Below are 25480 nucleotides of genomic sequence, written 5' to 3'. Positions count from 1 at the left end.
AGCCTTGCAGAAAAAAAGCTAAAAGCCTGCAGCAATATGTGCTCGGCTATAATTTTGCCTTGTCTTTCTAAAGCGCATTTCAATCCCAGAATAGTCCCTTAAGTCTCTACAAGTTTAAAGGCCAAATATCCATTTTTACGTAGGTAAACCCTATCACTGCCACAATTTAATTAGGCCAGTTTAGTTGTACACATAGATGCGTTCACTGTTGAACCCCAAACATGTTGCCTGAATCACAGGGTTTGCTATGGTCATCTCTACGTTTCGGCTACCTCTTAAGTCACCTTTGACAGCTCCTCAGCAGTATTTAGCAATGTTCAGCACATCTGGGTTAAGAAAAAAAACATCCTAGTGAATTCAGGTTCCAAGTGCCCTTGTAGCAAAAGAACACAGAAGTGAGGGATTGCAGTGCATTGTAGTTTCAACTAGAATAATGAGTCTTTACATTAGAATAATGATAACCCTGCCGAGAAGTTCCTGAGCTTATGGAGGACATGAGGTTGAATGAGCCAACAGGGCATCTCTACTGTGAGCAAGTTAAACAACGTCCTGGGTAGCATTAAGAGAAGCGTTGCTAGCAGAACACTGCAAGTTTCTCTCCCTTCTGTTCAGCCCTGGAGAGGTGGCACTGACACCATACTGCTCCAGTATTGGGCCTCCCAGTTCACAGAGGATGTGTAAGGGATCAAACACAGAACCACCAAACCAAAATGATGAGGTACCTGCAGAACACAGCCTACTAGGAAGGCCTGAGGAAGTTGGGTTTGTTTCATCTCCTAAAGAAGAGACTATGACGTGACTAATAAATATATGCCTACACTGTCTGACAGTTATAAAGATGATGAAATCATACTTTTCAAGACTGACACACATTGTCATAATGGGAAATGGCCTTTAGAGGTTCAAGTTGGAAAAATCTTCTCTCAGAGAGTGGTGTAGTGCTGGAATAATTCCAAGAGAGGGGGGAAGCCTTCATCTTTGGGGTTTCAAGAGTTCGTCAATGTGGATTGCTTCTGGCAATAGTCTTGCTTTGAGGGGTTGGTTGGACAGATACCTTCAGTCTGTCTTCACCTGCTGCAGTGGGACAGACAGAAGATCAGTGTAGTCACCAGAATTCACAAGGATGAGCTTTGGAAGGCAGGAACACGCTCAGCAGCTCAGCACACCAATGTAACAGCAATTCCTCATCCCAGGTCCTCCAAGGAGCCCCTGTCAGTGGCTCAGAGTGCTGGGTCTTGTACAGAGATGGTGTTTGCCCCGAAGATACCTTCGTCCAGTCTGAGAGAGGTCATGGCTTGCAAAGTGGAGCAGAGAGGAAGGCAACAGAAACAAGTATCAAAGAAGCCTTGTCCACAGATAGAGCCCAGAAGTGATAGCCACTGAGGAACAACAAAGATAGTGTTTCCAAGAACCAGGACCCCACTGCTGTATCTTTCCAGCAAAAGGCTCACAGCTCTTCCAGGTCCAAAGTGATGCTTTCACCTCCTTTACGCCCTGTCTTGCTGTAAAACATTTACTGTGCTTTAATGGAACCCACCCATCTGCACTGAGAGGGAGGAGGGCCAGACTCAGCCTGAACAGACCCAGTGGAAATAGTTTCCTCTCTGTCTGGAACCAACAGACTGCAATTAAAACCTCGCCCCATGTTATCATCCTTCCTCACAGCCTTTCCGCAGTATTTCAGGCTGTTTTTCAGAAACCCTGCTGTTCTTCTCAACCCCTTGTGCCAGTGCATGGAGCAGGGATCTAACTGTGATTACAGCATTTACAAAGCACTGATGCACTTTCAGCACTGAATGGCAATTCTTGAATAGATGTAGACCTGCTATTTTGCACCCAGAGAGCCTCTTCTGTAACAGTTGTGCACAAGAGGACTTGCTTTCCCAGTGCTGCCAATCCAGAAGTGTTTCTAGTACCCTGTGCACGCTGGGTTGCATGACAGGTGAAGGGGTTTGGTCTGCAAGTTACACGCACAAGCATTTTAAAGTTCAAATACCTCTTGCCTGCAGAGCAAACCTGCACATCTCCTCCCATTCCTGCATGAATATTTGGGAACTCAAACCCATGCAGCACTGCAGCTGCAATGCCTATTCAGTGTTCCCAGGGCATTATTTTGTCTCTGCATGATTTTGTAGCCCTTTCTCAGCTTTGAGCTAAAACAGATTTGGTTTTGCACTGAAGTGGATTAGGAGTGTTCACAACCTGTACTGAAGGTACAAACAAACTGAAAGGAAGAGGAGTTACAAACTACTTTTTTTTTTTAAAGGGCACTTTCTTCATAGTAATATTCTAAATAATCAAGAGCAATGGCGATGGCTTCTGTTCTCAGAGTGCTGCTCTAAACAGATTAAAACCACTCTCCTGGGAGGAGACAGCTCATTTCATTAAGTTAGTAAACACTCTCTCTCATACAATTTCAGCATCTAAAGCAGGCCACTTATTTAAGGGATCAACTACCTACTGTTTTTTAAAATACAGTTTACATATTATCTTTGACAAGAAAATGATGTCAAAGTGGTTTGGTTAGAAGAGAATCCAAGGTACTGTCAAAATGTTTTCAGATGCTGCTGAGATAGTAAAATGGAGAATAATTTCCAGCACTGGGGGGAGCTGGCAAAACCCCAAACTCCCCAGCACATCCCAGTGGAAAGCTTGTTTTCAGCTCCTTCCAACTTCGTGAAATTTTCCACACCCGTGTCTACTTCAGGCTGAATTTTTGTTGCTTGTATTTTGTGGAGTTTCAGCCAGATTGCTCAGCCACTTCCAAAAACAGCCAACCAGAGAAACAAACCAACAGCAACAACAACAAAATAATCTAAAGTTTCTACATGATTTCAGCTCCACCTTCGTTGTTGCATGCCATTCGCCAGGAAGAACACATTTACCCCAAGCTCCGTTGCAGCCACACATTACATCTATCAGTGGAGAAAGGCAAAAGCAGCTCTCCTTCAGTTTCACTTTCCACCACTTCAAAGACAGTAAAGGGAAATAAAGTCCATCTGAAGGATCCAAATGCATCCAAACAACTGTCAAACAGCTCTTAGAGGTCTATGATAGCAGCCAAATTTGTTAAGAACTTGCCCCTCTGCAATGGGGGAATTCTACTCACCAGTTGATTTCATTGTAGTCGTTATGAACTTCCCACCAGAAGTAAAACCAGACCAGGGTCAGGAAGAAGGATGAGGTGAGGATAAGGAACCAGAGGCGCTCCCACTGTGGATGGAAAAAGAAGCCAGCATTAACACCACCCTGTTTCAGGGCCAGTGCTCCACCTTGTATCACATCTCATTTAGAAGCTATTGAGGTTGGATGGAGTAACTAGACAATTCCAAGGGCAGAGTTTTTGACCTTTCTTCCCTGGGTTGGTGACAGATCCATCCCCAGCTCCGGGCAGAGGAGTCACTTGCATCTTATGTAGGGCTGGGGCAGCATTTCTTCAGCTTTCAGGGTATGTGGAACAAGGGAGCAGTTTTAGATGCAGAGATGGGGAATTTTTGTTTGGCTGGAAGTTTTTTATTTTGGTTTGGGGTATTTTTGAGGATATCGTTTAACTTTTTAATTCACACATGAAAGTCGCATCCTGGCATCTTAACTCTCCTATGGGTTCAACTTAAACAGCCAAGTAGTTATCACATGACAAAAACTACATAGCAGGTTAGGAATGCTTCTGCTACACAGAAATACGAACCCTTACTCCTTCCTCCAGGGCACTCGCATCCTGCAGAGCCAAACCATGCTTCCACAACATTTATTCCCACCACCACATATGTTAAGTGTTTTGCAGATAATACAGCAGGAGAGACCACACCAGCATCAGATGAGAGAGATTTGCACCAACATTCAATTTTGACGAATGTCTCCACCCTATTACCCCCAAAAATTATCCCTAAAACATCCATTCAGTGTCCCACTCCAATGCATTGGTAAAATCCTAAACCACAAGGACATCCATGAAGAGAACAGTGGTACAAGAAAATCATCCCTAACCAGCACCATTTCCATGTGCTCCCTGCTGGTTTTACTCTGCAGGCATTAAATAGTCCACATATGTTTCCGTTTGAACTACCATCCAGTCTGCTTGGAACAAGACACTGAAATAACTTCGTTATGGAAAATATTCAAATGAATCCTCTCCTCCCATAATGAGCAAGAAAGGCTGACAATTGGAAAAGTGTATAAGCAATTCTACTGCTATAGTTTCCTTCTAGACCCTGAGCACACCATTAATCTCTCGAAAATGCCCTTTTTTTTCTAGCAAACTGTCTCATGGCTTTTCAATTATGTAAAACAACATAACCAATATAAACACAGTTTTGGTGAAATAAGAAATATTACTATCTTCTGCCTTTCCTTTCCATCTTAAGGGGTAAGCTATTTACTTAACTGTGTATTGACTATGTTTCATCATGCATCACCCTGGATACCAATCTGGTGATACAGCTCTCTGTGTATGCTCCATCTCATAAAAGTGCCAAAAGAAAAAGAAAGCAATAAAAAGGGTTAGAATTATTTTAATTTTCACTCTGCCAAAAATTATGGGGTTTGCTAGAAATTTCCAATTCTTGGCCAGGGGTTATGGTTAAAACTTTTCTTCAACTCAGCTCAAGTTTGTTAACCAACTTCGATCAAGCCTCGGTAGCACCACATGGCTAATTCCCATGCAGGGCTTTACGTCCCAGAAAAATGGAGCAAAAAGAACCAGAAGGTGGTACAAGGGACCTCTACAGCAAACCTACTATGTGTATTCAAAACCATACAGCCAAATTGCTCTGCCACGACCTTAAGAGACCATCATTTCTCTACCTCATGCACAGTTCTGCACTTACATGCACAGGTGAGCTCCTGAAGAGAAAGTACTGAGACTAGAATGGGAAGTTTTCCCCAAAACACCCTTTCTTTGGAAGCAACATGCCAGCCATAGTATCCACATGAGTTCCACAGCCCGCATCAGCTTTGCCCAGTCTCAACAGCAAGGCACCCACATCTCTCCATGATGGACCACCTCATCACCACCACACAGCTAAGCCAAAGCTTTCCAACCAAGAAATTTCAGATTAAAATTGACCCATGGAAAACTTGGTTTACACAAATACCTAATTCAAAACCCACTCACACCTTCACTCCATCACACTAAAAGTCTCCAGGAAAAAGTGATTGCTAACCCTTTTTGCAGACTATGACTATGTTCACCTAGATGCCTTCCAATCTGCAGATCTCCAAGCTTTCAATCCTCACTTTCCCTATTGTTTGCTGTTATTTTCCTCTATATTTGAATCTAACACCTCCTTGCACCTATCAGCAACGCTGCTGAAATGATTAACTCGATAGGTTTTCACAAGGCAAGTCAGGTTTAAAGTAAAAGTATCTCAAGCACTGAGGATCAACACTGCTACAAAAAAAGAAATAAAATCTTTCAGCTCTTCAAAGATCATTATTGGATAAGCTTGACCAATATTCACACACTGAATTACATTGATTTGATCAACAGGTCAAGGAGAACATTTTGGAACACATTGGGGTTTGGTTTTTTTCTTTTATTACCCTCCCCTCATTTACATGCAAGTAGCATAGCTGTGTCAAAAAGCTATTTTTGGTCTGTCCTTGATGTTGCAGTTCCCAGATGTACTTCCCTGGCTGATTTTGTGAAAACCCAGTCAAATTATTCAAGGACTGACACACTTCAATGAGTTCAAGCATGGTTCTAGATGGGCTTCCAGAAGAGCAAGAAATATCTTCGCAGCATCACTGATGCTATTCAGCATAAATGGAACCAGAATCTGAACCTATGTGAATCTGACCTACATGCACAATATAGTGGGTTTAGCCTGCATCCTGTACAACCTCCCTTCAGTAGCCCCTCATCAGGAGAGCTTTACAAGTCCCTACTTGGCAAGCTCCCACATGCTCTAAAGCAAGTTGAAATCTGCAACATGCAACAGCTTCAAGCCTCTACTGCCAAAAATAAAGACTTAAAATCACGTCAACCAGCTCAGTCAATCACAGCAACAAGTAGGTGGAGGAAATGGTACCACATCACCTACAGAAACTCAGACAGAACCACTAGAGCGTTTGAAGGGGCTTGAAAAAATAGCAGCATTTTCTGCCCTACGAAAATTATATAAGAATGTCAGCACAGACATTTTTGACAGCTCTTCTCAATAACTTTTCCTGTGCCATCCTTCCCTTTCAGTTTCTCCCTCTTTCCACAGGAATGAGATGGCCACACAAACTACTCACCAGCTGCACAGTTTAAGCATGCTCAGCTTACACAGCACTCAATATTGTCCTGCTAACAAACCCAACCAAGCACATCCATATTAGCACCTTCATGACTATCAGGATGCATTTTGAAAGTTCTCATAATTTTGTCTGCTTTCTATGCTCTGGTTCACATCACTAAAAGGCTTTAGGTGAAACTAAATCAGAAGATGTGCTTCAGGAATGAATGTAATGCATTTCAACCCAGTAAGCATTCAGTCCACAGGACCAGGTTATAACTAGTCCTAAGTGAGCACACCACCACCTCCAGAATGCTTGGACTGTGAATATAAGGACCTTGGCACCAACGACCTCCTTCCACAAACCTCTTCTCTTGGGCCACACTACTAACTGACGCAGATGTAGCCATGTTTTGCACAGCACAAACCAATGTTAACTTCATTATACCGACATTGGATTTTAAAGGAAAGCAATAAATGAAGAGGCACCTTTTTCCTCCAGTTAAACGGCCAGAAAGGACACATACCATGTGCTCAGTTGACCTCATAAAAAGAAATAAATTTAACTAGTAAATAGATGAAGTCATTGCAGAGCACACCCACTGAGACGGCTACAACCCAAAGAAGGATGGAAAGAGTATAAATTAAAATAAGAGAAGTGACTTTGAAGTCAGAATATTTAAAAGGGTCATGCACAGGCTGATGATCTGGCACTGCAGATAGTTTCCAAAATGGGTACCTTACACATACCACTGCGCTTCTGATCTCAGATCTGTTGTGGAGCCAATTCTAGCAATCGGAATAAGATTTCTGACTCCAAAAGTGTCTACAGCCATAATCAAAAGAGACCCAAGAGGAAACAAAGACTGAGACACATTGCCAAGTTGCAGTTTGTCAGCAATTTAATATTTTAAAATCACCAAACCCTAAAAATAAGTAAATAAAACAAGTAAATCAACATTTCATCCATTTTCTTCACTGCTTTTGTGCATCCCCTGTCCCCATACTGTCAGGTAGGAGCCTAACAAGGCAAAGGAATGACACCACAAAAAAAAGCCAACCAACAAACTAAACTAAATTGCTACAGAAAGAGCCAACTGTGAAGCTGGCTTGCACATTTTATCTGCTCTTGTGCTGCAGGTTTTACTCTTACTTGCTAGAAACAGCCCTGAAACTCATATCAGAGCATGGAAAATATTTTTCCAGTTTGAGGATTAGTTCTGGTTAACGGAAGTCTGGGCCAGCCTCTTTTGGTGCAACTCCCTAAAATATATGAAGGTTGCAGCATTACTTCCCACCTGGCACTGGTGGCACAGGAAAGCAGAGAGGCTCAGGAAGATTATTTTATTTCCTGTAAGATCCGTAGGAGATATTATCAAGTTCATCTACATACACGCTCCAACCTACTCCTCCTAGAAGGACTATTTCAATTGAGTCAAACTTGCTATTTTAGAAGTGATGAGATTTCTCACTCATTTCCACATTCTAGCTGATCGCACATATGTTGGAAGACATCTCATAGTATGATACCATTTGTAAACCAAAGAAATTTGTCAACCAACAAATCCATGCTTTTTTAAAAGTTTCCTTAGAGGAGGTACACTGGCTAACAATAGAAAGTAAATTCAGCTATTCCCTGCTGAATTATGGGGTGAACACAACCCAATCCTCTGCCATTCTGAAGAAGCCAGAACCATGTCCATTTGAGGATCTACTTGATAAATCCTCATCAAGCCTTTAGACCACCAAATTGCCGGTTATCTACCCAAAAAGCAGATCAGAACAGCATCAGGCTCTAAACAGATTTGGACTCTGAAGGAACATTTAAGATCTTGGAATCAATATTGCCCGGGGTGAGACTCCACTGATCAAAGTAGTTATCACTGTGTTTACACACGCCGCTCTTCCTGAGATTTAAATAATTCTATGATTAGGCTGGGTCTATCAGAATGTATGCCCCTTTCTGGAGCAAGCAGGCAAAAAAGAGGTACAACATGTAAGGTCAAATTAAATTGCTTATTTACTACCAAACGTATTCCCAAAGGTCACTGAAATTCTGTGCAATGAACTAAGCTGTTTCTTTGAGTCCAGCTGGAGGAGGCAGCTGCATTTTCAGAAGGCGCAGTATGCTGTTGGCTCAAGGTCTGTTCCATTAAAGCCAAGAAAAGCCAAAGGTAGAGCCAGCTGATTTGCTGGCAGTCTGTGGATGAAGTAGAACATAAATGTTTTGCTTCACTGAAGTTGCTAGAGCCATCCCAGTCGACACTAGTCCTGAAATGCAGTGCTTGCTGGAGACCTCTGTCAGCTCATCCAAAGTGAGCAGCAGGGACATCTCTGACATATGCCTACAACTCCTGGCCATGGGATAAAACTGCAGAAGCCCCTCTAAGCAAACCTACCAATTCCAGCATCCTCTCTGGCATCCAGAAGGAATATAGAGTTTCAAAATGATCTAGAAAAAGACAAGCCTGCTTTGAACTGTGAATGGGTAAGAGGAAATGCCAACGCTGGATGGATTAAGTACTCCATTCCTACACGGGTTAGCTCATAGCCAACAATCGTCTTGCAACCCATCAATGTGGGTGAAGTTGGGTGCCTTCCAACTTGTACATCCCTAGAAGCTTCCTGGTCAAGGAAGTCAAATGCCACTGCTGTGAGTCTGCCCCAATTTATAGCTAATCACGGCAGCTCACAAATGGAAACAGGTATTTTTTTACAGTCTTCCTTTTTTGAACAAAAATCCAACTGTGATTGCATCAATGCTCACATCAAACTTTGTGGCAGTAGGTCCCCAAAGCTCTCCCACAGCAGCTGAAACCACAGCAAGCAAGGTTTCACCTAAAGGGTCTTAAATATCAGTGAGGTTGCTTGGAAGCAAGAAGACACACAAAGCAGCAGACTTCTTTTCCTGAGAAAAAGATATTTTCTTTGAAAGACTAAAAGCCAGAAAACATTAACAACTTTTTACTAAGCCACCACTAAGACCAGTCAGAGGAAACAACCTGCTATTATTTGTACAGACAAGTGTAGCAAGTAGGGTCCGGTCCTGTAATTTTCACAGTTCCCCATGAAAACTCATCACAGAGAGCATAAGGAAGCTTAAAGAGAAGGCAAGAATAAACACACATTCACAATTCCTGTAAGTCAGCTGTACAAGTGCCTTGGTCTTTTAACAATATTCAGTTGAACAGGACACAGCTCTTTGAAAGAGGGGTTAAAACAGCAAAATGCAAAAAAAGAAAAAAAAAAAAAGGACTCCCTTTCCAACTTAAAGCTGCCTAAGCCTGGAGGGCCTCACATCAAGAAAGATCACTAACATTTACAAAGAAGCCAAAAACACTAAAACCACAGAGCAAGGGAAAAACAAACAAACAAACAAAAACACTCCACAAAAGAAAAAACCTTCACCATAGACCACTCTACAAAGACCTAGAGTTCATTTGAGGGACAAAGACAGGAAAGACATTTCCTACTGACCAGAAAGACAGCACGACGGCGTGGCGGCTGAACAGCAGCAAAAAGGATCAGACGACACCACTGAAAAAAAAATCCAACTCGCTTTCCTGTACTCTGGCTTTGAACCAAAAATCCTTTATTGCTAGATTCATTATTTCAGGAAAGTGGATCAACTGAGTTTCCTTTCAATTCTGCATTCCTCTTGGCTCTTAATTTATATTTCACACTCTACCAGGAAATCACTTGTCATTAAAAATGTTACTGGCAGAGCAGACTCACTCCTTGTATCATTGCTACATCGAGCAGAACTGAGGCTAATGCCAAAACTGTCCAGAGATCTCTTTCCTCCATTTGAATACATATCTTTTTCAACCTTCCTCTTAAAATAGTTGGCTTTCAAAATCAAAAACCTGAGTGCTCTATGGTCCCATGTTTGCAAAACGTCAGTCCACATCAGAGCCATAAAAACACCTGACTCGCTTCTCTATGTTAAAACTGAGTTATAATAAACTTCGTGCAGAGTAGTTCAAACTAACAAGTTAGTTCAAATTATTTTTTCATTTCATCTGCTGACAGGTTCTGTGTTCTGGTCAGGGCTTTCTGTGATCAGAGATGTTAAGTCTATTTTTAATAAATATAATTGGCTACTGAAAAAAATGTGGAAGTAAGTTACTCCACACAACAAACCCCAAAATGCCCACTTTTCAAGCTTGTCCAGGTCGTTCTGGACAGCATCCCATCCCTCAGGCACGATGCAGCTGCCACGCTTGAGGGAAGGGCTACCATCCAGAAGGACCTGGACAAGCTGGAGAAGTCAGCCTGTGTGATCCTTATGAGGTTCAACAAGGTCAAGTGTAAGATCCTGCACCTGGGTCAGGGCAACCCCCAGTCTCAAAACAGACTGGGGAACGAAGGTATTGAGAGCAACCCTACTGAGGAGGACTTGGGAGCATTGGTGAGTGAAAAAAAGACAAGTGAGCAATGCGTACTCGCAGCCCAGAAGCCAAGTGTATCCTGGCCTGCATCAGAAGAAGCAGGACCAGCAGATCAAGGGAGTTGAAAGTACAGTGGCCAGCTCTGGAACTCTCACCACAGAAAAGAGATGGACTTTCAGAGGACCCCCAAAATGATCAGAGGGCTGGAACATCTCTGCTATGAAGAAGCTCAGAGAGTTGAGGTTATTTAACTTGGATAAGGGAACGCTCTGGGAAGATATTATCGTGGCCTTTCAGTACCTAAAGGAGACCTATAAGAAAGATTAGGACAGAATTTTTGCAGGGCCTGATGTGATAGGACAAGGGGCAATGGTTTAAAACTAAAAGGAAGGGAAATTCAGACTAGATAAGGAAGAAATTTTTTACAAGGAGGGTGGTGAAACACCAGCACAGATTGCTCTGGGAGGTGGTAGATGCTCAATCCCTAGAAACATTCAAGGTCAGGTTGGACAGGCTCTAAGTAATCTGATCTAGTTGAAGATGTCCCTACTAAGCAGGGGGCTTAGACTAGATGACCTCCAGAAGTCCCTTCCAACCTCAACTATTGTATGATTCAAGCGTATTCATTATAGCTACCCCTGGACAAGAAATATCACCTACCCCTGTGTGAAGCTATAGTGATCTCTATGTACAGTCAACCACAGGTCTGCAAGCATTTCAATTAAACACTCTACATGTGCTCTGGAGGAAACTGGCCCTCTGTTGGCTATAAAAAGAGCCTCTGAAACCATCTTCTTCCTTATAATGCCTACAACTAGATAGTCTGAATGTCCCGCCCCAACATCTAACCCATGGGTCTCTTTCCATCAACATTAAGAGAATCATGTTCCACCCCCAGTCTGCACGACCAGAGAGGATTTTCACAGCAACTTTGTGTACAAGGGGTGTTAAACAGTCTCAACTGTCAGCCTGCTCCCTCCACAATCTTTGCAAATACCATTATTCAAGCCAGAACCATGGTATGCCATGCAAGTTGGCAGATGTGCCTGCTAGAGAACCTTTCTCACCGTAGCTTGCACGCCTCAGCTAGAAATTAAGGACCAGTCAGAGGGACAGAATGATTTCTGGAACTGCCAGTCACCCAACATGAAGAAGGCCCTTGTTCAAGTTAAAGCCCCTCTGGGAAATTCATGGCTTTCAGCCTTAGTGGCAAACCCTACCCATTCTCTGTCTCTCGAACACAGTAAACCTCCTGTTCATTCATTAAAAATAATTAATTAAGTAAATAAAAATCAACTAGAACAGGAAGAAGCTTTTTGACAGCATCTTCCTAATGCCTTTTTTTTTTTGTCAGAAAAAGTCCAGTTGGGAAAAATAGAAGCCTTTTATAGGAAATGAAATGTCTGAAAACAATTTTTTTGCTGAAGGACATCTCAGCTGGAGGCTGGAATTTCTGGTCAGAGGAAAAGGGAGAGAAACTGAGCTTTCCCAAAACCTGGCAGCACATCAGTCAGAACATGCACAAGCAGATGGAGAACAATAGCACATGGATCTGACTACATATATACACACACACAAAAATCAAACATGGGCATTTTTCTCCAGTTCCACTCATCCAGCCACGCTACTGGAGCAACTACAGCTGCAAACTAGGTATTACAGAAAAGTCAAGAGGGAAAACCCAGAAGTCTGAAAGGGTGGTGTGACATGGTAACGGCAAGTGACAGGGACAGACCTCAGCCTCTGGAATACCAGCCTGCTATTGTAACCCTAGCCACCAGACTCATACGCTTTTTATTTGCGCCCAACTCAACCTTGGGTCCACGCCCTGTTGGTTTCAGTCTTCTCCCCATTATAGGTCACATCCATAGTTAAAGAAAACCATCATACATCAGTTATGCTCTGCCAGCACTAGAACGTCTAGATAACAGCTACTTTAGACTACTTGGTTCATTTACTACACCCTGGTCAGATCTACTTACAATTCTAGGGATGTCATCCAGGAATAAACATAGGTTACTTAATTTTGTTAGAAGTACATCAAAACGACTAGCGCAAGCAGTAGCTTCAAACAAGTTACACTAGTATCTCCATAGCTACACATGGATCGGGATCAGATGTCCAGATGCCCACTGGCTTCCCCTGGGCTATGGTGAGGTCTCCCTGAATCTCTCCTCTGTTCTTGGCCCCATCACTCTACATCTAAACACTTCTCCCATCACTCCTTTTAAATTCAAGCCTTCAGTCCAAACGAAGTCATCTACCAGCTCAAACACAGAGCTTTCAGAGGAGCTAGGCTATGTTAACTAGAGCAGCTAAGCAACCAGTGGATGAACTTCATCTCATCGCCCTGCCACAAGATATTTATCATTTTCCCAAAGACAAGGGAAATGTTCTGAGGGCTTTACATTCAGTCAGCATTCACAGACATCCAATATAACCAGGCCCTCAAACTTGCAAACACAGCCAGTCAGAAAAGATATTTTATATTCCTGCAATGCACACCATCCTTGTGTCTCCAAATATCTATCAGCCCAGGCACCCGCCTTTAGCAAATGAATGGACTTTTGTGAAGGATTAAGGCCACACACTCCTAAATAACTGCTCTCTACCTCAAAGCAAATGCAAGAACTGGACTTAAGTTGTAGCACCACCATTACTCAAGTGTGTTTTCAGGTCATTTAAACTCACTCCCAGATACAATGAAGAGTTTAGTAATGAGTCTTCACTACACTATTTTCTGACATTTTCAGAGTCAATTTTCTGCAGGTTTTTATCAGTATTAGCTTTTTCTTTAAAGTACACAAGCTAACATTTATCCAGTGAATACAAAAGAAAAATCGATTTTGAAACAGCATGATTCTTCATTTCCGGATTAGCCAATTGGATCTAATTTGAACAAACAAAAGAAAACCTTCTTCAAGCAAGTTATTAAATCATCTCTGAAGATGAAAGATGACTACATCTCCTGGATGCGCTTGTTAGAACCAGGAATTGAGGATAAACAAGAACAAATATCAGCTAGAGCATTTTGACAACATGCACAATACTTCAGTTCCTATAGCGAGTTACAAAATTTCATTAATAACTCATAGTATCTGAATGCACAATCCTTATAACAGTGACTTGCATACTATAAATGCAACTAGTTTTCCATCCCGGTCAATTTTGAGCTCACTAGGTTTGATCACAGTGTCAAAGATTAAATGCAAACACCAACAAGCATTTAAAGATTAAATAACTGATGCAGCAAGGAGCCTTTGGAAGGCTCTGCTCTACACTCCCACTCAAAGTAAGGCCAGCTCAGGTCAGGTTGCTCAGGGCAATGTCTCCAAGCATGGAAATTCCAACACTCCTCTGAGTTCTGCTCCACCCTCATGGGGAGAAACTTTCCTACTGTCTAACTGGAATTTCCCTTGATGCAGCTTGTATCCGTTGCCTCTTGCCAAGAGCCATCTTCTCTACAACTTTAGATAGCAGTTAAGTACATCCAATAGCTGACTCTCATATTACAGAGGGATATTACAAGGGGAAAGTGTTTTGCACTCCAAGGATGTGAAGCATTAAAGTGAGCAAATCAATATACTTGACTAGCAGATGTTGACCTACAAGACCTTACATATATCAGGGACAGAATTCAAGGCGCCTAGGCTTCAACTGTCTCACTTTAAAGAGGCTGCAGAGGGATTAGGCTTTCATGCCTCTTGGATTTAAGACTCATGAACCCATGAGAGAGCAGGCAGCAGTCTGCTGGACTCCACATCAACCAGCTATCACAGTACTTTGTAACATATCCAAAGGCTTCATTTTCTTTCCAGCTAACAACCAAGACCATGAACATCTAGTGCAAAACACAAAATTGGCACACATTCTTCAGCTCTTGCTTTTTAGTCTTCACCCTCAACTTTCTCTCTTTTCCCCATCTTTGCTTAGTACTTCAAATCTCATAATATATGGAACTTTTTCCACTTGCTACAACCCTCTCCAGGCAGGAGATGGACTGATTGGAAGGACACATCTGTCAACACAACCAATTTAAGCCAGTCTGGTCACTTCAAAAGCACTGCAAAGATTTTGGCTGATTCACTACTCATAGGTAACACACTATGGTCTTGCATAAGAGACATCTGCCAACGACTAAATGGAAATAAAAAGGAAGAAATTTGGTCTAACAGACAATGGGCATGAAGTAAGAAGGGAAAAACCTCCCTACCATTCTGGCTGCTGAAGCTTTGATAGCTAACCAGATGCTTCCTAAAGTAAGTCATTCCACATCTCAGACGTATCTTATTTGATTACTGCAAAGACTAGGCTAATAGCTTTCTGCACACCTTGTTAGAGAAGGCCATGAATGAGATCTCTGAGCTGTTACATGCTCCATTTACAATTCAATTTAGCAGGTCAAAGAAAGTGGCAGAGAACATATTATCGAAATATGCATTCCTGCTGGGGCTGCCGTAATTGAACTGTAGATCAACAGATGCAAGAAAAAGAGCGCCAAATCTCCTAAAATAACATTATTACACACCGTAGAACACCTCAGCTCCCAGTCTCCAAAAACACAACTAGAAAGGGTAGTCAGGCAGGACTGCTAATTCCCTCCAGGCTTTAGGGCTTGCAGCCTTGCAAAGCTGAGGAGCAACCAGTCAGTTTTACTTGCCCAGGTAGCAAGTATAGGGATAAAGACATTCAAACTGAGATAACCTATACTTGCCCGCCCCCCTAACCCCCACCCTGCCATTACAGAGGATCAGCTTCTCTGTAGGCGAGCTTTACTGAACACAGGTGAACAACGTTTACCTGTATCCCAGCAGCTGTATTCATCACAAAAAAAATAAATAAAATTACTGGCAACTCTCTGTGGCGCTGCAATGGGAATTCCTGTGCAGTCCCACAGACCGTGCATAGCTGGAGCCAAGGCTTTTTCTGGTTATTAGTGGTCTCGGGGGACTTTCTGCAGCAATAATAGTGTGCTGGACCAGCTTCGCCTCCTAAAACTACATCCTCTCTCTTTCATTCAGTGCTGAGGTAAACAAAAATTCCTTCAGGAGCCTCTGATTCATGAGAAAACAGGACAGAGTGATACAGGTTCCACAATCTACCCTCTACAGTATGATTTACTCTACTTTCACAGCTCCTGACAAGGTGTTTTCAATCTCCTGGATATTTGCCAAACAACATAACCAGCGATACTCAGTGCTCCTGGCACTCGCAAGCTCTCATTCTACTCAGGGACTCCAACCACCCAGATATATGCTGGAGAAGTAGTGCGGCAAGCTGTAGGCAATCCAGGAGACTGTAGGCAATCCAGAGACCAACAAGAAGGGCTTTTACAGGTACATCAATCAACAGAGGAACATCAAAAAGAACATACCCCCACTGATGACTGGAAATGGGGATCACGTATCAATAGATGAGGAAAAGGCTGAGGCACTTAACAGCTTTTTTTGCCTCAGTCTTCACCGATAACTGCTGTCCTCACCCCTCCTGGGTCATGGGACAGCAAGATGGTAACCAGGGAAGGTAGATCCCCTCCCACAGTAGAAGACGATCAGGTTTGCGAACACCTGAGGAACCTGAATGTATACAAGTCCATGGGACCCGATGAGATGCATCCCAGAGTCCTGAGGGAATTGGCAGATGTGGTTGCCAAGACACTCTCCATGATATTTGAAAAGTCATGGCAGTCAGGAGAAGTCCCTGGTGACTGGAAGAAGGGTAGAGTTGTGCCCATTTTTAAAAAGAGTAGAAAAGATGACCCTGAGAACTACCAACCTGTCAGCCCCACCTCTGCGTCTGGGAAGATCATGGAACAGATCCTCCTAGAAGCTATGCTAAAGTACATGGAGGACATGGAGGTGATTAATGGCAGCCAGCATGGCTTCACCAGGGCCAAGTCCTGTCTGACCAACTTGGTGGCTTTCTACGATGGGGTAATGGCAGCAGTGGACACGGGTAAACCAATGGGTGTGATCTATCTAGGCTTCTGTAAAGTCTTTGACACAGACCCCCACAACATCCTTCTCTCTAAATTGGAGAGATATGGATTTGATGGGTGGACAGTAAGGTGGATAAGAAACTGGTTGGATGGTTGTATTCAAAGAGTAGTGGTCAATGGCTCAAAGTCCAGATGGAAATCCATGACAAGTGGTGTCCCTCAGGGGTCCGTACTGGGACTGGTGCTGTTCAATATCTTTATCAATGATATTGACAGCGAGATGGAGTGCACCCTCGGCAAGTTTGTGGATGACACCAAGGTAAGTGGTGTAGCTGCCAAACCAGAAGGACAGGATGTCATCCAGAGGGACCTGGACAGGCTGGAGAAGTGGGCCTCTGAGAACCTCATGAGGTTCAACAAGGCTAAGTGTAAGGTCCTGCAGCTGGGTCAGGGCAATCCCCATTTTCAGTACACAATGGGGGATGACATGCTTGAGAGCAGCCCTGCAGAGAAGGACTTGGGAATGCTGGTCAATGAGAACCTCAACATGAGCCGGCAATGTACGCTCGCAGCCCAGAAGGCCAACCGTATCCTGGGCTGCATCAAAAGAAGCGTGGCCAGCAGGGCGAGGGAAGTGATTCTGACTCTCTATTCCTCTCTTGTGAGACCTCATCTGGAATACTGTGTCCAGTTCTAGAATCCTCAACGTAAGGAGGATATGGAGCTGCTGGAACGGGTCCAGAGGAGGGCTAGAAAGATGATCAGAGGGCTGGAAAGATGATCAGAGGGCTGGAGTACCTTCCCTATAAGGATAGGCTGAGAGAGTTTGGCTTGTTCAGCCTGGAAAAGAGAAGGCTCAGAGGAGATCTTATAGCGACCTTCCAGTACTTGAAGGGGGCCTACAGGAAAGCTGGAGAGGGGCTATTTGTAAAGACTTGTGGGGATAGGACCAGGTGGAATGGGTATAAACTGGAGAGGGACAGATTTAGGCTAGACATTAGAAAGAATTTCTTCACTGTGAGAGTGGTGAGACATTGGCACAGATTGCCCAGGGAGGCTGTGGATGCTCCATCCCTGGAGGTGTTCAAGGCCAGGCTGGATGGGGCCTTGGGCAGCCTGATTTAGTGGGAGGTGTCCCTGCTCATGGCAGGGGGGTTGGAACTAGATGATCTTCGAGTTCCCTTCCAACCCTAACTATTCTATGATTCTAATGGAAGGATTTAAGTATTAACAAACTTATTACTGATGCTATTGATGCACTATTCCTTCCCTTTTACCCAGACAAAAAAACCCCACAACACTCCCCTCCACTAAACAAAAAAAACCTACTGACAAATGGCTCATCAGTCTTGCACAGACCAACTGGATGAAGCCCAAGCCTTCCCTGAAGTGGTGCACCTTGCTAAACACAGCATCCCTGCTGAGCTCTCATCAACATCAAGCAGCAGGACTGCATCCTTGATGCCTTCCGGGAATATTATTCCTGCTGACACATCTCAGTCTCATGACAGTCCTTTTCGCAGGCACATGACGTTGTTGACTTGCATTCAGCTTATGGTTCACTTTAATTAAAGCACCAACATCCTGGGGTAATGGGGTTTAAGATTAAAAACTGATTTAACAAAAGCAAGATTAATAAAAAAAAGGACTACGTAAGTTAACTAAGAAGAGAGTCAATGAAGGCTATGAAATGCAATGGCCTCAGTACTACCTCTAACTTAAAAGAATCTCAGAAAAACTGATTACCAAAAGTAGGATCATTTTGTGCACATCCTGGGGCTTTTAGAAGGTCTTTCCCTAGCTGTCTGCTTCTGGCCCCAGTGAGAAATAGGTCATTTGGCTAGAAAGGTCCTATACCAGGCCCAGAAAAGGCTGTAGTCATTAAAAACCACAGACACCTTCAGCAAAGCTGTGGCCCAGCCACCCTGCATCTCAACAGGTCATGCATACCAGAAGAAAAAGCTCTGCATTAGCCTTTGCCAATCCTATTTCTGTACTGGCCTCAGGCTGCTTTTGCAGTTTGTCCAGCTCAGTCTAATCCCAGGCTGACGTGCCTCCAGCTCTTTCCTCTTCGGTGTTTACAAGTTTAATAAGCAGGGCTTTCTTTAGGAAGAATGGCAGATACGATAAATACTGAATATTTATCCCTATTTAAAGAGAATTACTGTATTGTAGGAGTGTTTACAGGAATTCTGTTGTAAAATTCTCTGATTCATAGCAAATAGTCCCACTCCAAACAGTCTGATACAGCTGTCAAATGGATTCAAGGGCAAAGGACGGGACTAGAAGAAACAGACGGTAAGCCGATTACCTGGACAATTGCTTTCCCGTGCTGCATCTTACTCGTGGCGGTAAAAGTCTGCAAACCAAACAGTAAGCATACTACTTTGTCATCACGATGCTTGGCAAAAAAAACCCACAAGGATTCTTTTGCTGGTTGAAAGGATGATGGCATCACTAACCAGTGCTGGAAGACAAAGACCTGACAGCATAAGAGGCAATGAGTCCCATCCTTGATGGTCCTCAATATGAGGTCCCCCACCTGCCCTCAAAAGGAAAGACGGTCTTCAACTTGACAGGAGAAATTAAAGGAGAGATGCACAGAAAGCAGGACCAGACATTCACAAAATGACCAGGAAGCTCACTCTGGCAGTGGCAATCTGAAAGGATTCCTGTACTACACTCCAGATTAGACTCCGTTTGGGTCAGGAAAATCTTGCGTGGCTCCCCCCTTTATACAAACAGCAGATATCAACATGTTTCTCCAAACGAAGTGACAAGCTATGCATGTGAAATCTGCCATCCCCAAAGTCAAGCTTGTCTTGCAGTGGTTGTTTTGGTCCACCTGCAGAAAGGGCCAAACTCACACCAGCAAATGTAAAAGGAAAAAGGTAAAGTAGGACCATCAACAAAAGTGGTGACAAAAGGCAAACTAGACTTTTTTCCTTCCAGGAAATCCACATAGGAGTTTTATTCCCTGTCCATCAGTGTCACAAGCGACAAGCATCTACAGCTTAAAAACTGCATTTGCAAAGGCAGACTATCCAGCTAGCCTGCCTGATGGGTCAGCTGAACTCCAGGTGAGGATAATAGCAGGGTAACCTATGGAACAGTAGATATCTAAATGTCCGTGTTATTCAGAAATCACAGTCAAGAAGACAAAAATGACAATGAGAGAAAAAAAAATTTGGCTAACAAAAGTTGGCAGAAAGAAGTTGAGGATCTAACCTACACATGGTCCCCCTTCCACTTTCCAGCAGCTCTGACAAATCACACGACACTGTTGTTGCAGTTGGGCATTTTCTGTGATGTTTATAACTCTGGCATAGCAAAGTCCAATCGTGTAACAAGTCTGCCACACTCATCTAGAGGGAAGCCACGAGATTACCCTGCAGCTATTTCCTTTCAGTATCCATTACTATGGCTAAAATACATGCAGCCAATTTACAGACAAGAGAAATAAATCATTTCCATTCTCTTTTAAGCAGGAGCCAGAGCCCCATTGCTCTATGCAAGTGCTGAAAAAGGCATTGTGCTTTGCCTCCTGGTGCTTTCCAATGTCAAGCCAGCACATGAACTGTTCAAATCCCAAAATAACAGTACTGTCCAAATGAACTTATTCTTCTTCTTTTCATTTATTACCGTATGATCGTTTGCAGCAAAAGCACAAAGACACACAATGAGCAGGGAACATCACAAGTGAGATGACTGCTAGGCCACCAAGGGAGAGACATTCCCGATCCACCTTTCCAGAATCAGAGCAAACATTATTTCTGCTGGGATGACCAGTGGACACCCCTGAAGACTACCCAAAGCAGGCTGGGAGGTTGGTTTTTGAGGGAAAGCTTAGTTCATCTCCTTACCATAAAATTGTGTGCAATTTCAAAAAAGACATTTTAATGTCTCTTATATGCTTACTCTGTTAAAAGTGAAATAATTACCTCTCTCATCACTAGCTGCACATTGATTATAGCACTTCAGTTCCTCCAATGGAAGGTGATCCAGAAATAGCAAGTCTGCCATACAGCTGTTTCTCTATCTCACCATATTTGAGAGTGTTTTTCAAAGCAGCACCACAGCCAACCTGACTTTCCACTCTCCTTTAAGAAGGTAACCTGAAGAGGACATTTCCTGAAAGTTCAGAAGAGCACACACTGAAATTAATCCAGATGGTCAAAGTTCAAGGCTTCTCCTGATTCACTGCTCATTGGTTATAAAACATGCCAGGCAAAAACACTTGCAGTTCTCCTACAAGACTGTATTGGGTTTTCATAGCAAGGTTTTGGTATCTGGACAACTACAGGAGTCACTTCTGTGAGAAGTTGCTAGAAGCTTCCCCTACATCTGATCGAGCCAACACCAGCCAGCTCCAAGATGGACATGTCTCTGGGAAAGGCAGAGCCCATAGACAAGAGTGGTAGCACGTCTGGGATAAATAATTTAAGAAGGGAAGGAAAAAAACCTGGGCAACTACAGTCAGAAGAGAGGAGTGAGAATATAATACAGAGGAAGAACAGGGGGAGGAGGTGCTCCAGATGCTGGAGCAGATTCCCCTGCAACCCATGGCGCAGACCATGGTGAGTCAGGCTGTCCCCCCTGCAGACCATGGAAGTTAACAGTGGAGCAGATATCCACCTGCAGTCTGTGGAGGACTCCACACCAGAGGCAGGTGGGTGCCCAAAGGAGGCCGTGATCCTGTGGGAAGCCCACAATGAAGCAGGCTCCTAGCCGGACTGATGGAGAGAAGAGCCCACACTGCAGTAGGTTTGCTGGCAGGACTTGTGACTTCATGGGGGACCCATGCTGTAGCAATCTGTTCCTAAAGGACAGCACTTTATGGAAGGGGCCACACTGGAACAGTTCATGAAGAACTACCACCGCATGTGGGAAGGACTGATGTTGGAGAATTATGACCAGAAGGACTGTCTCCAGTGGAGGGACCCCACGCTGCAGCCAGGCAACAGTATGAGAGGTCCTCCCCCTCAGGAGGAAGGAACAGCAGAAACGGTGTGGTGAACTGACCGCAACCCCGATTCACTGTCCCCCTACACCACCTCGGGGGAGGAGGCAGACAATTCAGCAGTTAACCCCAGGAAGAAGGGAGGTGTGGGGAGAAGGTGTTTTAAGATTTAGTTTTTATTTCTCATTATAAACAAATTTATTTTCCCAAGTCTGTTTTGCCCATTGTGATTATTAGTGAATGATCTCTCCCTGTTCTTTTCTCAGCCCACAAGCCTTTCACTACAGATTCTCTCCCTTTTCCAGTTAAGAAGGGAGAGTAATAGAGCAGCTTTGGTGAGCATCTGGCATCCAGCCAGGGTCAACCCAGCATGATGACACTGGACAATTTACATGAGGGACCTGCTTTCACACAATCTCCCTTCCTCCACCCAACCCAGGTATTTCATGAGTTGGGAGATAAAGCCACTCTGGCCAAGAGATGGATGGACCAGGCAGATACCGTGCATGGGAAAACAGGGGAAGGATGTAGTGAAAAAAAAATCCCAAAGGATCACTGTTTTGCAGCCTGGGATTTTATAGACAGCAAACAACATGGCTTTTGGCTTCACATCTAGGACACATGCTAATAAAAAATATTTCCAAGCACAAGAATAGATCATGACACAGGCATAGCCCACAGTGTCAACAATAGCATCCGAAAAGATACTCTTATCGAATTCACACACAACTTCTTTCCTGCTGTGGAAGAGACTAAGGTAGTCATTTGCTTCAGCCTAAAATTAGGCACAACCTGTATCATACCAAGGTATAAAGCTTGCATTCAATGATCCTTCACCAACTTCCTCAGGGAGCAAAGGAATGTCTTTCCCTAACATGGGTCAAGTCACAATCCCACCCTCCATGATAAGCATGTCTGAGCTCTCCCCACACACTACTACAGATTTAACATGTCCAGTGGACTAATATATATATATATATATATATTCATTACTTACTTCCTCAACTGTCCACAAGTTTTTTAAAAAAAATACGGTGTTCACAAAGTCGCTTTTATTTGCATTAAAAATAAGCTCCTTTTAGGAGGAGCCAAAAATGTTGTGAGCACCAGAGCGTGACAAATGGCTCAGTAACAGCAGAACTGGCCTCACTGGGTGTAAATGTTGATTTTTGCAGCTAACAGAGAAAGGGTGGGATTGCAGAGGCAGACAGCTGCAAGGCTCTGCGTGCACCACTGTTCTGTGGATGTGCTGCTGCCTTCTCCCTGCACAGAGCAGGATGGGAAAAGAAAATTTCCACTTCATGCTGGTTTTCATCAACTAGGAACTGTGTTGCAATCCACTAAACCCACTTGCAATTCATGGATGATCCAGACAGGCAGGCAAGGGCACCCTCCCAAGGATTTAGCCCTTCGTTGTGAAGCAGAGATGCAAGGAGGAGAACCCAAACCATGAAGCTATGCAAACAACAGAGCAGGGAACAGGAGAGGAGATCACAGCAACATCCTAGTCCTGCAGCTTATATCCTGGTATATAATCTATTCACACGGAATTCGTTTATTCTCATATCTTACTGACCATGATCTGAATGGTGAGGGTATCAGCCCAGCTGTCTCAGCACAGCCACGTGTAATGGTCACAGGCTGCCACATCCATGGGAGGGTACTTCTCCTTTTCCATCCCAACTTATCCGCACTAAGTTATGGTCTGCGTGAAGCTCCTTAAGGCACAAGGTAACCTGGCAGACAGGCCAACAATACCATCGACATGCAAGCATAGAAGTTGGAGTACCAGAACAAGGAACAGTAGGACTCGATATCCAGAGTTTCCAGAGATGATCAAGCAACCCTTCCCAGGGTAGGCATTAAAACAGTCAAAAGAAGCCCTTATTTGGTATTTTGCCCTAAATAAAAACTTCGGTGGACGTAGCAGGAAAGAAGCAGAGAGGTGAAACCCACACAGGCATTAACATCTCAATATGTGGACACCCCTCAAGGTACTTTCCCCTAGTGAAAGGGCGTTACAGAGAGGCTCAGCAGCCTCGGGCACACAGGTTGCCACAGGCATTTCTTTCCACTTCAGAAATTTAAAAGCAGCTCTTCAATCTATTTGTTGATACACAACAGAAGGGAACCTGTGCAGACAGTCCAGATGCTCTAAGGGCTGCTAACCACACTGTTATCAGAATAATTTTTTCCTTTTCCTGCTCAGTTCAGATCATGATAAATATCTTGGATTTTACATTATTTTTCACCTCCCTCCCAAAAAAGCTTTCCAAACCACTTCTCCTCCTCTTCTCGCAAGAATAAAATTGCATGTACAACAAAACCCAACAGCAAGAAAGTTATCCACACAGCTACTGAAAAGGCATCTGCCATCTCTTCGGGCTTTGACATCAAAATCCTTAAGTAGGAGATTGTATTGTTGAGGTAAATGCTTTGAGGGATGAACAACAGGCCATAGTCCTGCCCTTACTTGTTTTTTCACTTGCTTTCTAGAGCCCTGACCTCTTCAGTGCACCAAATATTTTCCAAGGAGAAACAGCTAGTGAGGAAAGGATGTCTAATATTTCAAGTAATAGCCACAGTACTCATGGTGCATAATTACGACTAATTATATCAAGGCATGTTAGGTATGAGACCTGCTTATGGCCTGCTTATTGTTGATACTGACAATACAGTTGAAGTTGCTTACACAAAGCACAAAGCAATGGAAAAGTAAAGCCCGATTTACAAACCCACAGCCAAATGCAAAGCTGTCAACTGTCAGCCTACAGGATACCCATTCAAACAAATCCAGGTTTCTTTATCACAGGAAATATCTGTATTACCTATAGCACATTGACTCCCCTTTCAGTGGGACTGATGAAACTTCTAAATATAGCATGTGCAAAGCCATATTTCCGATTTTTTAATAGATGTGATAAAAATCACTCTTCGACAGTCAGATTATTAACGCTTCAGATCTGCTAAGAGACTATCACAGGTATTTTGCAGATAAGGACTCTTTGTTCCTTCCTGTCCAAAACCAGCTTTCTTGTCACACTTAAGACGAAACTGGTTATGTTTTATCAGGAAGCTCATGACAAAGACAAAGACAGATTGAACTGTGAGCTCTGGTCTTTGAAACAAGGCAGCCTCCTAAGTCCTATCTGCTTGGGCAGCACAGATATCACATGCACGTGGACTGTTATTTCCAAGAACACAGGATTATTTCCCACCAGTCTTCATTCAGACTCTGCCTCAAGCAAAGGCTCTTCCATCATCTCCCTCAACATTCTAGCTCCAAATGGTCTCCAATAGATGCTGAAAGTTCAACAACTGCTAGCACCATGAACCCATGCCTGAAAGCTGAATTTTCAATTACCTGTCTCATATCACAGAGGGCATTTCCCAAAGCACTTATTGGCTGTGGCCAGAAGCCCTGGGAATAACACGAAGGACTGAGATGATAAAAAGATGGAGCCAATTCCTGCCTGGTATTAGAAACATTTTTTCCACCAGTAAAAGGACATGAATGTTTAATGAGCAAAGCTTTTCTGCTGATTGGTAATCCATTAAGGAAATAGCATCAGAACAGATTTCTCCAGCCCAGGACTCCCACAAAAAGCCTAATGTAATGATTGTGCTTTACCAGACAAAAAGAAGAGTTAATAAATCACACAGAGACAGCCTGGAAGCAGGCTGTGACCACAGCCCAACCTAATTTACTATTGAGCTTGCAGGAGGTGAGAGACAGGAAAAAGGTGGAATGCGACCCCTCACCCCCAACCTCAAATTAGGAAGCCACAGGGAGAACTGCACACAGATGTGGTTATTTCCAGCAAGAGAACTGTTGCTGGAGACATATGCTAAAATATTCAATTTAGCCAAGTATCCAATATAACAGATAGCTGGACCAAACAAGAGCAGATTAAGCTCGCTGGTCCCTTATCCTTATTCACATCATGTTCTTGGGTACACCTCGAAGCACAAC

The 25480-nt window shown here is 43.5% G+C and overlaps 1 protein-coding gene across 6 annotated transcripts in view; it reads right to left on the bottom strand.

Annotated features, from left to right (window-relative positions):
- GDPD5 (glycerophosphodiester phosphodiesterase domain containing 5) overlaps window positions 1–25480 on the bottom strand; it is a 170249-nt gene that overhangs the window by 47857 nt on the left and 96912 nt on the right. For all 6 annotated transcript variants that reach the window (XM_054059630.1, XM_009566417.2, XM_054059638.1 and 3 more), the window contains one exon: window positions 3110–3213. In XM_054059630.1, coding sequence (XP_053915605.1) covers window positions 3110–3213 — 104 coding nt within the window. The remainder of the gene's footprint in view (window positions 1–3109; window positions 3214–25480) is intronic.

Source organism: Cuculus canorus, chromosome 1 (assembly GCF_017976375.1).
Source record: "Cuculus canorus isolate bCucCan1 chromosome 1, bCucCan1.pri, whole genome shotgun sequence".
Taxonomy (NCBI): Eukaryota; Metazoa; Chordata; class Aves; order Cuculiformes; family Cuculidae; genus Cuculus; species Cuculus canorus.
This window is presented reverse-complemented; position numbering and strand designations above follow the sequence as displayed.